The sequence below is a fragment of the Heterocephalus glaber genome, unplaced genomic scaffold, assembly GCF_053883595.1.
Source record: "Heterocephalus glaber isolate CG9 unplaced genomic scaffold, H.glaber_assembly_v1.0 deba00000546, whole genome shotgun sequence".
Taxonomy (NCBI): domain Eukaryota; kingdom Metazoa; phylum Chordata; class Mammalia; order Rodentia; family Bathyergidae; genus Heterocephalus; species Heterocephalus glaber.
In genome coordinates this window covers 2,166,483-2,181,595 of record NW_028258147.1, presented here as the reverse complement: position 1 = coordinate 2,181,595, position 15,113 = coordinate 2,166,483, and the positions used below count along the sequence as shown (strand labels likewise).

Below are 15,113 nucleotides of genomic sequence, written 5' to 3'. Positions count from 1 at the left end.
AAATTCCAGTAATTATAATCATAAGCTTACTTGGCTTTAGAATACATTTGTGCATCATGGAGTCATATGTAATAACAAAGCCATATGCTAGTTCCTGGAAGTGCTGATTAAGGAACAATCGGGCATTAAAATAACTTAATTCTAATGATGAGATGATTTTATTAGTTTCCAGATAAAGAACATGACTGAAAAGCTTTATTAACAAATACATATCTGGATGTGGTTGTTTTTCTTTTTAAAGAGAATTTTTGACATGAGCACATGATTCATTGATTGGCACTCATTTTTAATGTTTCTTGAAATGCTGAATGTAAGATAGGGGACAAAGAAACTAGATCTTTGCTGACATCCAGCTACAAGCTTATGAGGGGCATTTTGGGTGGTGAAACCATGGCATTATCTGCAGTTGTTGCTGACCAGGATCATAGGGTAGCGTGTGGAAGTCTATTCCACTCATGAGTTGATACAATTTGCTAAGGAGTTGAACCAAACCATAATTTAATCTCCCAAAGGGTTCTTCACCTTTTTGGGGGCTTGTAGTTCCTAACATTTTGGAGCTCAACATGCCTATGACGTAAAAGTGAAGGGGAAGCTGGGCGTAGCAGCACACACTTGTAATACCAGTGCTCAGGAGATTGAGGCAGGAGGATCACCATAAGTTCAAGGCCAGCCTGGGCTACATAGTGAGTTCAAGGTGAGCCTGCACTACATAGCAAGACCCTATCCAAAAATAAAAAGTGAAGGGGCTTCAAAAGCTAAGACTATTCCAGTTTGCAATCACAGGCCCAGGGCTACTTAAGAACATCTGGCATCATCCTTCTAATAAAAGTGCACTGCAAGTTTTAAAGAAATGAATTTTAATTGTTATATTTAGTGCAAAAGTCTTTGTTTTTTCTCTTTGCATTCTATACATGGGGGCTACTGCATGAGATGATTAAAAATAGACTGGGTGTGGTGAAGTGCTTTCAGAGTGGTTTTGTATTAAGGTTTATGTAAAAACAGCATATTAAAATAGACAAAGACAGCTGGCCACTGCAGCCTTATGAAAGTCAGTGTGGCAAAGAGGTTTGGAAAGATTTTGCAGAAAGTTACATGGACCACTAGAACTTCCAAATGTAGGCTAATCCGCTTGAAGTTTCCGGAGCAGAAACAGACTATAGTCTGAGAAGTAACCTTTTATTGATCCAGCTGTGAGGCACTGGGAAGACAGGCTGCTAACAATGGTTTGTAGTAAAATGTTCCACCACTATACAAGGTAAAAAATGGAGAGCTTTAAAACTGCACACAGGCATCTGAAAGGTAATGGTGATTGGAACACCTGCAGGAAATTTATCACTTTTATTAAGAAACAATGATTGTACAATCCAAGATGAAAACCAGATGTCTGCTGAGTTGTTTCAGAAGGTAAAAAATGGTTCTTTATAAGAAATGATGGTGAAAAGACTCATTCAATTTGGCAAAACATTTTATTCACAAAATCTCCATTTTCTTCTTAACTGTTCAAATAACTCATAAGGCTGGAAGCCGATGTTGGATATTTACACAGCTCAAGTCTGAATACTCACTAATGTCTTTTGGCTGTTCTACATACTTGGCTGCTACCTCTCGTCCTCCCCTGATCTTTGTTCTTAAAAATGTAATACTTAATGAAGAGCTCAGAGGCTGAATACATAAAATCCTCACTACCCCCCTCTACACATAATTTGTTAGGAGACTGCACTTATAAAATCATCATCTTTTTTTGGAAGATGAAGCCATTCTCTGGAAGGAAAGCAAGCAGCATAGAAATGACTTGCAATTGTGACACAAAAAGACGTTTTTAGGGACTGGGGAAGAATCACCACCACCTTTGGTTAACAGGAATGTTCTTTACATCTCAAAAGATGTAAATAATTCAATGTGCCAAAGGAATCATGACTTTTCTTCAGTATGGGCCTCATTTTTTGTCAGGGAGAACGAGTGTTCTTTTCTCTCCTAGCTCTGGTTCCCTTGCAGCTTCCCTTTTGCTAAGATGGGTAGCAGGCAGCAGTTTAAGTAGGTAAAGTTCAGGGGAGGTGCTGCAGGTTGATAACTGAGCATAGACAAACACAGTGCTTTCCAGGCAGCAGCCGATACACATTAACACCACCAGCTACGGGCATGTGAGGGTGGGGCTGGTCACCTTAGCCACTTCAGAAACTCTTAGGAATCTTTAATGCTTTGATTGGCATCTCTTTATACTTTCTTCCTGAGCACCAGATACATAAGGTGCTAAATATATAATGCTCTTCCCTCCTACCACCAGGCAATCAAGAGAGCAAAAACCTGGATAGTACCTGGCATACCATACCAATCCCCCCAAATTCCTCCACTCCTTCTCTTGCTCAGAACCTCTGGCATGTTTCCCCTTACTACCTTTCTTGCCAGCCAGCTGATGAGGAATGGGCACAGTATCAGGAACCATTAAAAGGTTTCTCAGAAACTTGAGGGAGGAAGAGATCTTGGCAAGCATTCATTTATTCACGTAACACAGGTCAGACACTATGCCAGGGGCTGGTGATACAGAAATGAATTAGATATGACTGATCCCTGGGGCTCTTCCCATCTCTGGAATATCTGCACTGAGGAAGCTGTGGGAAGAAAGAACACACTACCAAGCCAAGAGGCTAGTCTCTGGGAACACTTGAACATATTCCAAGACTTAGGACTAGTTCTTTATTTACAAATATGGATTACACCTATTTTCAAATGTCACACCAACCAATAGTAACAGAACAGTAAATGGGTTGTACCTGTACCTACAGTTCTTTTCATCTAAGTGTGAACTGCCACTAATAAGATTCAGTCACTTTTTTGCTGGGGGGTACCAGGGATCGAACTTGGGAACTTGTGCTTGCAAGGCAGGTGGCGGAACCACTGAGTTAAATCCCTGGCCCCATCAGTCACATTTTTCAGAAGAAAGCTACCAAGACCAAAATGGTTTGCTTATCTAATAGGGACAGAATTAATCATAATTTTATATATTCCAAGCCAAAGAGAGGACAAAATACAACAAATGTAAGATCTTGGTTTCAGATCTCTACAATGTCATTTTTCTCCTTTGAGTTTGTGTATCTGCACAAGTCAGTGCCAACTGGTCCCCTGATGAACATGTCCAGCACCCAGAGCTCAGAATTGCTCCTAATGTTTTGTACTTGCCCTCCCTATTGGTTATCCGGCAGTGCTAAGTGAGGCCAGCTAAAGTCTGAGTTAAAAAGCTCCACATAAGAAAACTACTGTTTCGCAAATATAGAAGGGAATGGTGGACCTCTGAGCTGTAATAGAATATACCAACATTTCCATACTAACCTTTCATGTTCACACTCATCTATACATATATTCATGTACTCTGCCAGATTTTCACCCATACAGATGCATACCCTTAACATCAATGGTTATAAAATTGTGTAACAAAATACATGCTGCACAGATATAAATACCCTGTAAAAATCCACAAAACTTTCCAGAGGCCCCAAGGAATAGAGACATAAAGGGATCTGAAATGATAGGCATTGCTTGGTGAAAAACGCCACGCAAGAGTGGAGGCTACGGTGAAGAAATGGAAGTGCAAGTAAGGAAGTGAAGAAGTGGGGGGTGGAGGTTGCTCAGGAAACACCTACAAGATATTTATTAGAGTCCTTAAAAATATCATGTATTGTTCCCAGAACAGAAGAGGTGGGTTATGGCTGGAACAAATCAACTCAGCTTTCATGGTTTTCCTCTGCTTCTAGTACTGACCAAATTAAAGTCCTACAACATTCATTTTCCTCATCCGAGCAGGAAGAAGGAAAAAGGAAAACAACAAAACCATCAACTCTTTGGATTGTGGAATTTGACATAAACTCACCAAGTGTATTAATGGTGGTTTTAGCTGGGTGAAAAAAAAAATGAAAACTATCTGTGAGACCCTGGGTTCTATCTTCAATACTGATTTTTTTTAAAGCACTGAATCAAATAAAAAAATAAATTACTGATAAAATGAAAAGAACATTATAAAATTTTTCATAAAGACTATGTAGGTATTAATATAATTCAAACTTTCACCATTTTTTCCTGCCTTATCTGCTGTACCAGCCAAGGTGTTAAGTAGACACACAGGAGCACACACACATGTTCTGCTAGTGTCCTTTGTGATCCGAGTTTTGCTCTAGGGCAGATGTCTTAAATACTAAACTCTTTATAAACAAACTGTATGCTTTCTATCTCTGAAGCACAAAACCCATGGTGTTGACCCAGAGAAACAGGAAAGGCAATTAATAGTTCTCCTCCATTGAGCTGTAAATTAGATCCTCTGTAAAATGGTTTATTTGCCATTCTAAAAAATAAGAGTTAGAAAAACATTCAACCTGAATTGAAAAATCAGTTAACAAAGGGGAGTAAATTTTTTTAAAGAGTGGTTTAAAAAGTATTCATTGATGTCCATTAAACATACTTTCTTACAGGTAACAACTTGAGATAAAAACAACTCGAAGAGTGTTTCAAGTCATCTGCACCTATGAGTGCTCATTTTGTTGTATGAGTGCTCTAATCTATATTACCTCTCCATACATATCCATTATTAATAAGACTGGGAGAGATGTTCACTCTGAGAGAAACCAGTCTAAAACCAGAATCTAAAACCTGATGGGCCTAGTTAAATCCTGACTGTACATTAACCCATCTCAAATAACTATAAATTGTAGTATTTCCCATCAACATAAAAAGGGTGGTACTATGTTAGGTAAGGCTATATCCCATTAAGAGTTACCAGAGACTCTAGATCTGTGGCAATCAAATAGCCCCAAAGGACAGATTCTTCTATTACACAGCAAGAAAAAAGTAGTTTTTGTTGTTTTCTTTTTTAAGAGGATAGTTAACACTTGATATTTATGGCCCCATCAATCCAAAGAACTCCACATCTTTCAAAGCAAGTAGCTTTTGAGTCCATGAATGGGTTCACATCTAATTCAGCATCTTTGAGAATAGACCATTACCTGGAAGGTGTCAGTGTCCAGAATAACAAATTCGTTTCCAAACCCAGGGATTTAGGCAGAGAAACAGCATCCACATTTTACGTAACAAAAGAAGTGCAACTGTTTGAATGTTTTCCCCAAGCAGTCCAGTCGTTAAGGACGTTTCTGCTCACTGCCCCTGCTCAGACCCATGAGAGACTATCTAACCAGTGAAATACAGCCAGGAGCAAGTCTAGGAGACCCAGAGAGCCATATCTCATTCCCAGCATTAAATGAAAGGCCTTTGTCTATGGGAAAAAGAGAAGTGGCCAGTGACTTTAATGAGGGACTGGGACTAAGTAAAGAAAGAACAAATAAAATTTGTTCAATTTCCACTCCCTTCGATTGCACACAAACTACACATTCTGGACACTCTACTGATTTCATTCCTCTTTAGCACCATAATCCCTTCCAAGGAAAAACAGACCTAAGAAATGATTAGTAAAAGAGAAGTGTGTTTCTAGATAATAGAGCATAGATAATAATAGATAATAAATAATAAAGCACATACAACTTTCCCAAATATCCAACATGACCATTAAAGATACCTTATAGAAGAAAAAGAGTAACTTTCAACTGTATTTGTGATCTGATCTGATATAGACACCACACCCACAGCTACTATATATTTTATCTATTCACCTGGCTGGTGGTAACTCTCATAATTACCAAGCAGAGCTAATTCTCCTGGCTCTGAAGCCTTTCGCAGACTGACCCTGCCACTCTGGCTGGGCCTACAGGAGAAGCTGTGAGGCTCTCAGGGTGCTGTACAGTAGCGCCAGATGTACTGGGCCAGGCTGCTGTCCCCATATTAGTGACAGGTTAATGGGCTTCATATGCAAGACTAAGGAAAAAGCCTCTTCCCAATCCATAAAAAACCTTTCTCTTTTACTAGCATTATGCCACAAGATGCTACAGAATTGCTGTAAGCACAGAAAACAGATGGGAAAAGACTGATTTGTGTGTGTGTGTGGGTGAAATATGAGAAAGAGGGGTCAACCAGTCTACTCCAGTGTCACCAGGGCTCCGCTCATGGGGACAACTACTTCTTTCCCAAAATACCCTGATGTTCCTGAGGTCTCAGCTCACTCACTACTCTACTTTTCAGTAGATGATGGTACCTGGAGTGCCTGATGGACTGCAAAGTGCTGCTGAGGAGTGGAGGGAGGACAAGAGGAAAAAGGGATATGGACACAGGATGGTTCTAACAGTGATGGTAGAGAAGCATCAGGACAGCAACAAAAGCATGATCTTGTCTGAGACCACAGATATAAAACTAGTAACTCAAAACAAAACAAAACAAAAACAAAAACAAAAAACTAGTAACTCTGGGCTCTGGAATTCAACAAACAAGTATAGTTCTGAATATTCTGGTAAACAAAACAAAAACAGCAAATCAATGGGCTGCTTGAAGGTATAGAACTATTCTCTTTTTCTATTTTAGGGCTGAGGGTTATCTATTTGGAATCTACAAACTTTGTTCAGATAGCCTTCTCTGGGACATGTCAGTTCTACACTGGGGGTACTTTGGCATTACCCAAAGTGAAATGGCCAGACCTCGGCTAGAGGACCCTCTCCCCCAACACTGGTCAGTGTGGTCCAGGCAGACCTCAGTTCTTCTTGTCATCCTTCTGCAGCTGACTTCTTGTGGTTCCTATGTTGTTCCACACCTCTGTGTACATTAAGGTCCCAATGAAGACAAACAGGGTACCCAACCAGTGCCACGGAGTGAAAGGGTTCTGGAAGTATAAGATGGAAAAGATGAGGCTCACAAACTTGCGTAGAGTCACGACGAGTGTGACAGTGAGGGAAGCACATTCTGTCGTGAGGATGAACACACCCCGGATGCACACATACCTAGAGAAGTGGAGTTAAGGTAGTTTTCTGTAAGCTGTACTTGGGAGGTCAGTGGGGGCAACTTCTGGTGTGGTTCTTGGCTTAAATTTTCACATTCTACAAAAACATGAGGGTCTACTATGGGTGCTCTGAGGTGCCTCCTCACTAGAACATTCTGCAGAACTATCCTGCCATCCCATTTACAGATCCCAATTTGAAGCTACCTAAAAACATCCCGTATCTTTATTTTGGATTCTTTTTTATGATTACAACAAAGGTCACCTCTGATATAATGATAATAAGATCTCATTCACCTTTATTTTGTCTTGTCCTCGGCTCCTTTGCCCCCTCCTACTAAAAGAATTTTTTGGCAAATCCTTAAGATGATTTTTAAAGGAATGAGGTTAGTATCACTGTTTCTCCATGTAAGAGACATACAATGAACTTCAGGCTATTCAAATTATTTGTTTAATAAATTAAGTCTCTGTTAATTTGAGATTTCTTTCAGAACTTTGTGGCAGCTTGTGCCAATTGGAAATATACTTGAATACTGGAAAACCTCAGGTAAAAATCACAGATCATTGGTGTCATATACTAGTTTTTAACCAATCAGTGGGCTCCTCCATTTTCACTTGGAGCATTTCTTCCCGGCTGCTCTGTGACTTACTGACCTACTGTACCTAACCAGTCTCTTTTGCATTCTGCAAAGAAGCTTTCTCAAGGATATCTGTCTCCCACTGACTGCAGAAAAAAAATCAAGGCAAAAATCGGACTCATTTCCTCACACTATTAGAAGAAAAGAATAAACATTCCTATGTCAAAATAACAGGGTAGAAGACATAAATATGATAAAGGGGTCCAAAGGATACTGCGTGACAACATTCATGAACAGGTAGAACCACATGATGGGGGCTGTCACACCAATCACCGGAAGTTGATATCGTTCTGCAAAGATTGAGAGGACATTGTTATATTGCGTCACCACCACCACCACCACCACCACCACCATCATCACAGGGCTGGGGATGAAACCCAGGGCCTTGTCCATGCTAGCCAAGCCACCTTCTAAGCCCCAATGTCACATTTTGACAGCTAAACTTGGTGCCTATCTAACCAGTAACAAGGAAGTAAGACCTGTCATCGCACTGCTCCAGCTTTGCTTGGTGCCCAGGCAGCCTGGATCTGTGAGCAGCTCTGCCTCCCATGGCAGAAAAGGATGAACTGAACCAAGGAGAGCTGGACTGCTGCCCTATTTCACAGGGCTCTAGTCCCTGTCGTGTGTGCAGCTACTATTTACTTGCATTCTCAAAACATTTAACATTGCATGTTCAAATCCAAACACACAAATTCCAAAGCAAAAGAGAAAATTTGAAAATATTCTTTTACTTGATTTGCAAATAAAGGAAAAGTGCCTGTGAAAGCTTTTGCTGTTGCATCTACTCATTAATGACACTATCCCTATTCCTGGAAGGCAGACTTTGAAGGAGGGACAGGATATTTAGATAAGAATGTGAAAAAAACTTTGACCAAGTTAAAAGTAAAACTGAAGGTCTGATTTAGAAACTGGCAGGTAGTTCTATCATATAATTCTAAACTCACCAGACTTATTGAATAGAACTGCATGGTCATAAATATCAGAAGCCAAGAAGATGAAACCAGGAAGTGGAAGGGCATGCTGTGGGAAGAAACCGTATGCAAAACATTACAGAATTATTACAGCAGTTTTACAATGACTAAAAGTTATATAAATTGTTTAATAAGTGATACAAAGAAAAGGAAGTTAGAGTTACTAAGTTAAATGTGTCTCATGCCCCTGTATACGTGACATTATATGGCATGATATCAACCCTAAAGTATGGTTCTTGTCTTTGTAAGTCTGATGGCCACCACACACAAATCAAAGCAAAGTATCACAGACAAAGCAAAGCAAAGCATCCTTTCCTCAAGAAAAAGGAACAGGAAACTTAAATACATAGTCATTCTGTCAAAAAGGATTTGCTATCTTTTATTATTTCTGAGACAGGTTAAACAAAGATAATGGACTTTAAAATTACAAAGAAAGCAGAGGCAGATTTCAAGAAAATTTAAAAAGCTAGTAGGAAAGAGATATGAGGACAATACAAGGCCAGGGAAAAAGAAATGAAGACAAGACTCAGAACAACTTGAAAAGGAAAAAGACAAATATATAAGACTGAGATGCATGACAAAAACCACTCACCCCCTACACCACCTCAATAGTAACAATGAGGGGCTGGGGATTTAGCTCAGTGGCACCGTCCCTGCCTTCCAAGTGCAAGGTCTGAGTTTGATCTCTAGTAATACAAAAAAAAAAGTAACAATGTGTCACAGTTAATACTGAGCAGTTACTATGAGCCTGGTATTGTTCTAAATAAAATATTGAAACCTAATAAAATGTTTACTTTAAAAAATTCCCAGCCACATACTATAGCTCCAATTAAATCTCTCAGACTGCTTATTTGCAACTGTAGTACAAAAAGTCAACAGTAATGGAATCCCTGGGGGAACTGCGCATCGAGGCAACTACCTCACTCTGAACTTTAGTTAGGTTCTGGTATATTCAATGGCAAAGAGAGAGGAGACAGAGGAAAGTTAGAGGAAATGGTGCTAGATGAGCAGCTGAAAACAAAGCTCAGGGCCGGGGATTTAGCTCAGTGGTTTCGCCGCCTGCTGCGCAAGCGCAAGGACAAAAGTTCAATCCTCCGTACTAAAAAAAAAAGAAAAGAAAAGAAAACAAAGCTCATATAATTAATTACATTCTCTCAAACGAATAAAGCTTATCTGGGAGACTTACGCCTCTTGACCCCGACCTCCCCAAACTATCCAACAGCCATCTGTCTGTACACATACCCTCGGCCTATTGCTTTTGGGATTCATTTTTCCCTTGCAGGTTTCCTGATTTCATCTACAAGGAAGATGCAGGTTAGGGTTCTTTGACCCTTGGGGTTGCTCCTGGTTAACAGACATTTTATTCATATTGGTTGATGATGATCACCTCCTATAGGCAACTGTCTCTGATTGCACATTAGCACCCTATCAAAGGTATGTCAGTCTGTGGGTCTCAAGCTGTTTACTGACAACAAACTGATCCTTCAACTACATCAGAAATTCACTGGAAATAACATATTACAATGCAGGATTTTTCAACTTCCCCAGATTCAAGAAGTTGCTTACATTATAAAATAAAGCCTCCTTAGAATGCTTCCCAAATTGCTTGTATAGAGTCTCTTGGAATATACCCATCCTTGCTGACATCAGAAGAGCAAAAGTCAGTGCACCAATGCCTATAAAACAAATATCAAGTTACAAGGTGCCTGCACTTACTAATTTCTAGACATTTTCTTAAAGAACACTTATTATTTACTTTTATAAATATAATTCACTATAGAACATATTTGAAATTTTAAAAATAAATAAAAATCTCTACAATTCCACCATTCAGCCCTTTATAGTTTTCTACATTTATGTACATATTTCTATACTAATGATCATATTTTATACATAATTTTATATCTTGCTTTTCTTATGTTTTCCTGCATTTTTCCTTCAATAAATTTTTTTTAAAATGTGAATGACTGCATATTATTCTTATCATGTGGCTGTGACATACTTAAATGTCTTACAATCAGAATGGTTAGATTATCTCATCATTAAAATATATATTCTTGTACACAAATCTCTAAACAAAATGTTAATTATTTCCTTAGGATATAATCTTATAAATGGAATTACTGGGTCCAAGGTTGTAGACATTTTATTTTATTTTACTTTATTTAATTTTTTTTTGGTACCAGGGATGGAACTCGGGACCTTGTGCTTGCGAGGCAGGTGGCAGAACCACTGAGCTAAATCCTCAGTCTGGTGGTAGACATTTTAAAAACTCAATATACAATATTTTTCTAGGAAGGCTGTGTCAATGTATACTTCCAATGGTTGATACAAAAATGGCTGTCTTACTGCATCCTCAGCAGCAATGAGAATAATCATTTATCATTTTACCAAAATGATAGGCCAAAAATAAAGAAATATTGTATTTTGGGTTTAATTTGCGTTTCTTTGATGCCTAGTGCAGGTGAATGTAGAATTATTAGATTGCAATATTTTTCTCCATGAATTATATGCTTATAATCTTTGGAAATTTTTCTCCTTAGGTTAAAGTATTTTTCTAATAGCTCATAAAGATCTTTGCATGTTAAAAACAGCATTCTACAAAGCCAAGAAGTAAGGAGAACATAGTTCTTTCATTGCTGTCTCTCTCGCACTTGGTCAGTGTCAATCTGTTCTTGTTATTACTGAAAGCATTAGGAAGAGACTCCTCTCCAAATCATACAGGGTGAGAAGAAGCCTCTACAGAAATTGTCTACTTAATTCCACACAGAGATACTTATATTTTAAAAAATTCCCCAGGAGATTCTGATGATCAAATAGATTTGGAAACACTGTCATACAGAACAGCTAACCTACAAAGAAACTAAATCTAAGATTTAGAAATGGGCCCTTTGGAAATTTAAACAGCCAGTGGCTCTAATGTGCCCTTCCTTTGCAGAATGCTTCCACTTAGTAAAGGTAATGAAGGAATGGAGAAGACCCCATGCACTGCTTTTAAAGAGTGTGATGGGCAAGGAGACACACACTTTTCTTTCTATGCCAATGGTGACAAAGAAAAACATGGATCCACTTCCTGAGCTGTGGACATTTTCTTTTCTCATTTCTTGAACACTACAGTTCCAAGATATATGATCCCAGGTGCCCTTTTCTTCCATGGCATAATTTGTTTAGCTGAAGTTTCTTGCCAAGAAACATCTCCCTTAGGAGAAAACCAAGCAAACACAACTGCCGAGGCAGTTAGCTTTATTATAATTACTGTACTTGCCTAGTAACCACCATGCAAATGCCTGGAATCCATCATTCTCACTCGCGCTGGACTGGGAAGTCTAGGAAATAAGAAAATATACTAGGTACAAAGACCAGAACTACATGAAATGTGCTGAGATACAAGAGAAATATTTATGTTATCCATTTCCCTCTACTCTTCTCCTTCAGAGATCTGAGTCCTTCTACAGTATTACATGAGCATTTTGATTTGTTTTATTATTAATAAGTGCCCGATAACTGGGCCTTAATGGCAATTAGTGAATATAAATGATTTGTGAGCTGATTCTTACCACTTGCTTTGCTGACATGAAAGTGCAAATAAATATCCCTACAGACACCAGGCCAATGGAGGTATATTTGAATATACTATATCTGCAAAAAAAGAACAAAAACATTTTAGCAAAACACAGATACACATTTCCAAATGATAGTTATAGTCAGATATAAATCACTACAACGTGACCAAGGCACTAACTTCTTAGAGTCCACACAGCCATGTACATGAAGGAAACAGGACCCTGATTAGTTTCGAAACATCTTTCCTTGGGGTTGGTTAAAATAGTTTCTTTTAACAGAAAACAAAAATAGAAAGAGATATGGACCAGAAATGACACTGCACTGTACACTCAAGAATCCAAATGCGAGCCTAGCCCAGTCTTAACTGGTATTTACAGCTTTTCTTGTCTCAAGGGGGCTCAACCCTGAGTCATAAGACACCCACCACTCAAGAAGCAAAGATTGCGAGGTACAGAAGCAGAATTCAATAGTCAGGAAATTATTAAATTGCCCATTCTCTGGAGAAGATATTTTTTTAAAAAAATTCTCTGACAGCATTCTTCACAGAACTAGAGAAAACAATCCTAAAACTCATATAGAAACAGAAGAGACCCAAAATAGCAAAAGCAATTTTGGGCAGTAAGAACAAAGCAGGAGGCATCATATTACCTGACTTCAAGCTATACTGCAAAGCAACAGTGATAAAAACAGTATAGTACTGGCACAAAAATAGGCATGTGGATCAATGGAACAGAAGAGAGGATCCAGTAAGATCCCTTGACATATTCAGCTATTTGGTCTTTGACAAAGAAGCCAAAAACATACACTGGAGGAAACATTGCCCATTTGACAAATGGTGCTGGGAAAATTGGCTATGTATGTGTAGAAAATTGAAGCTGGACCTATATACTAAAATCAAAATGGATCAAATATCTAAACAGTAAAATAGAAACATTGAATCTACTGGAAGATAAAGTAGGTAAAACATTTGAAGTCACAGGTGTAAGCAAGGACTTTTTTTTTTGTATTAAATTCTTTTATTGGTACATTGTAGGTATACAACACAATTACATTTCTCATTGGGAATTGTACCTTTACATAATGCATCTTGGTTCTTATTTTTTCCCCATTCCTAGCCCTCCCTTCACCCCCTCCACCCTTCCCTATTTACAAAGACTTTATTTCCATTTTTTCCATTTCTCATCATTTTTTCCTTTCCCTTCTTTCCTTTCCCCTGCCCCTCCCACTACCCCTACCCCTTTGGACCTTTTCTTCCTATTTTACATTATCGATTATTCATTCTAATCATTGGTACATTTTAGGTATACAATATAATGACATTCATCATTGGAAATTTGCACCTGTACATAGTCTCTCTTGGTTCTTATTTTTCACCCTTGCCCAGCCCTCCCTTCAACCCCTCCAGTCCTCCCTATTTACAAAGATTTTGTTCCTATTTTTCCATTTTCTCCTATTAATCCCATTCCCTTCTATCCTTTCCCCTAGCCCTCCCACTTCCTTCCCCTTAAGCAAGGACTTTTTGAACACAACTCCAAATACACAAGAAATAATAACAAGAATCAACAAATGAGATTATGTCAAATTAAAAATATTCTGTACAGCAAAGAAATCAATTAGTGAAGAGACAACCTACAAAATGGGAAAAAAATTTTGCCTATTTCTCAGACAGAGGACTAATATTTAGAATCTATAAAGAATTCAAAAAAATTAGATCACTCAAAATAAAAGGCCCAACTAAGAAATGGGCAAGTAAAATGAATAGAGACTTCCCAGAAGAAGAAATATAAATGGTCAACAAACATATGAAACAATGTTCAACATCACTGGCCATTGGAGAAATGCAAATTAAAACAACACTAACATTTCATTTTATACCAGTAAGAATGGCAACCATCAAGAAGTCAAAGAATAACAAATACTGGCATGGGTGTGGTGTAAAAGGAACCCTCCTACATTGTTGCTGGGAATATAAACTAGTTCAACCATTATGGATATCAGTATGGAGATTTCTTTAAAAAACTAAAATTAGAAATTCCATGTTCAACTAGTCCTCCTCTAGGCATCTTCCCCAAAGAGCTAAAGACATCATACTAAGGTAATATATGCACACCAATGTTTATGAACATTTATAATATTTAACACAATTGATAGTAGCTAGGAAACAGCCTCTATGCCCATCAAAAGATGAATGGAACAAGAGTACTGCTTGGCTATAAAGAAACAAACTTGAGACATCTGTAAGAAAAGGGATGCACCTGGAAAATACAATGTTGAGTGAAATAAATCAGACACACTAGCTTAAACATCATATGGCATCTCTCAATTGAGTAAGGCAAAGTACAAAGAGCAAAATAAAGGATGGATAGAAGGAAACAAGGGGATCCATCTCTTGCAATTGGCAAGGGGTCCAGGAGACTGATGAAGAGGGGGAAAGGAAGAAGAGGAAGGAAGAAGATTTATGAAATGCTATGTACAGGTACCAAATACCCACAATGAATGTAAACATAATATGTCACATACATGAACTAAGAATAATAACAAAAATGAAAATGGGATCAGGGGGATTTAGAGGAGGAGGGAGGGAAGAGTGTGGGAAGGGCAAGGGGATTAAAAAAAGAAACAAGCTGTGTTACATACATGCACCTACTCAAGATGAATGTAAACTTCATGTGCTGCAAACATAAACTAATAAAAACTCCCTATCTTAAATACTGTTTTTAAATGTTTGCACAGTAGGAAAAAGGAAGAAATATTCAATTTATAGAACTATGGAAGGAACACTGCCATTTCACATTAATTAAAACAGTGTCAGTATATCCTCAGATTCCTGGTGATCAAGCAAGGAAAGGATTAAAAGAAATTAAACACATAAAATGAACCGTTATTTTTTTCTACTCAAACATACTATATCATTTGGTCACAGTAACTCATAAAAGGTAGATGGAACTGGCTAAGAAGCAGAGAAAGGACCAGGAGGACCAAGCAGAGAAAGGGCCAAGAGAAGACAGGTGGAGTGAGGATGTAGATACTGCTGGTGTACACATAAAAAATATCAAATCTAGGCTGGGGATTTAGCTC

The 15,113-nt window shown here is 38.3% G+C and overlaps 1 protein-coding gene across 1 annotated transcript in view; it reads right to left on the bottom strand.

The window, feature by feature from the left end:
* Positions 1-1,447: 1,447 nt before the first annotated feature.
* The window catches only part of Slc35b4 (solute carrier family 35 member B4), a 30,813-nt gene continuing 17,147 nt past the window's right edge, over positions 1,448-15,113 (bottom strand). The window contains exons 5-10 of the mRNA XM_004856311.3: positions 12,029-12,110; positions 11,737-11,797; positions 10,038-10,147; positions 8,445-8,520; positions 7,715-7,790; positions 1,448-6,866 (exon numbers count right to left, since the gene is read on the bottom strand). Coding sequence (XP_004856368.1) covers positions 6,620-6,866; positions 7,715-7,790; positions 8,445-8,520; positions 10,038-10,147; positions 11,737-11,797; positions 12,029-12,110 — 652 coding nt within the window. The 3' untranslated portion in view covers positions 1,448-6,619. The remainder of the gene's footprint in view (positions 6,867-7,714; positions 7,791-8,444; positions 8,521-10,037; positions 10,148-11,736; positions 11,798-12,028; positions 12,111-15,113) is intronic.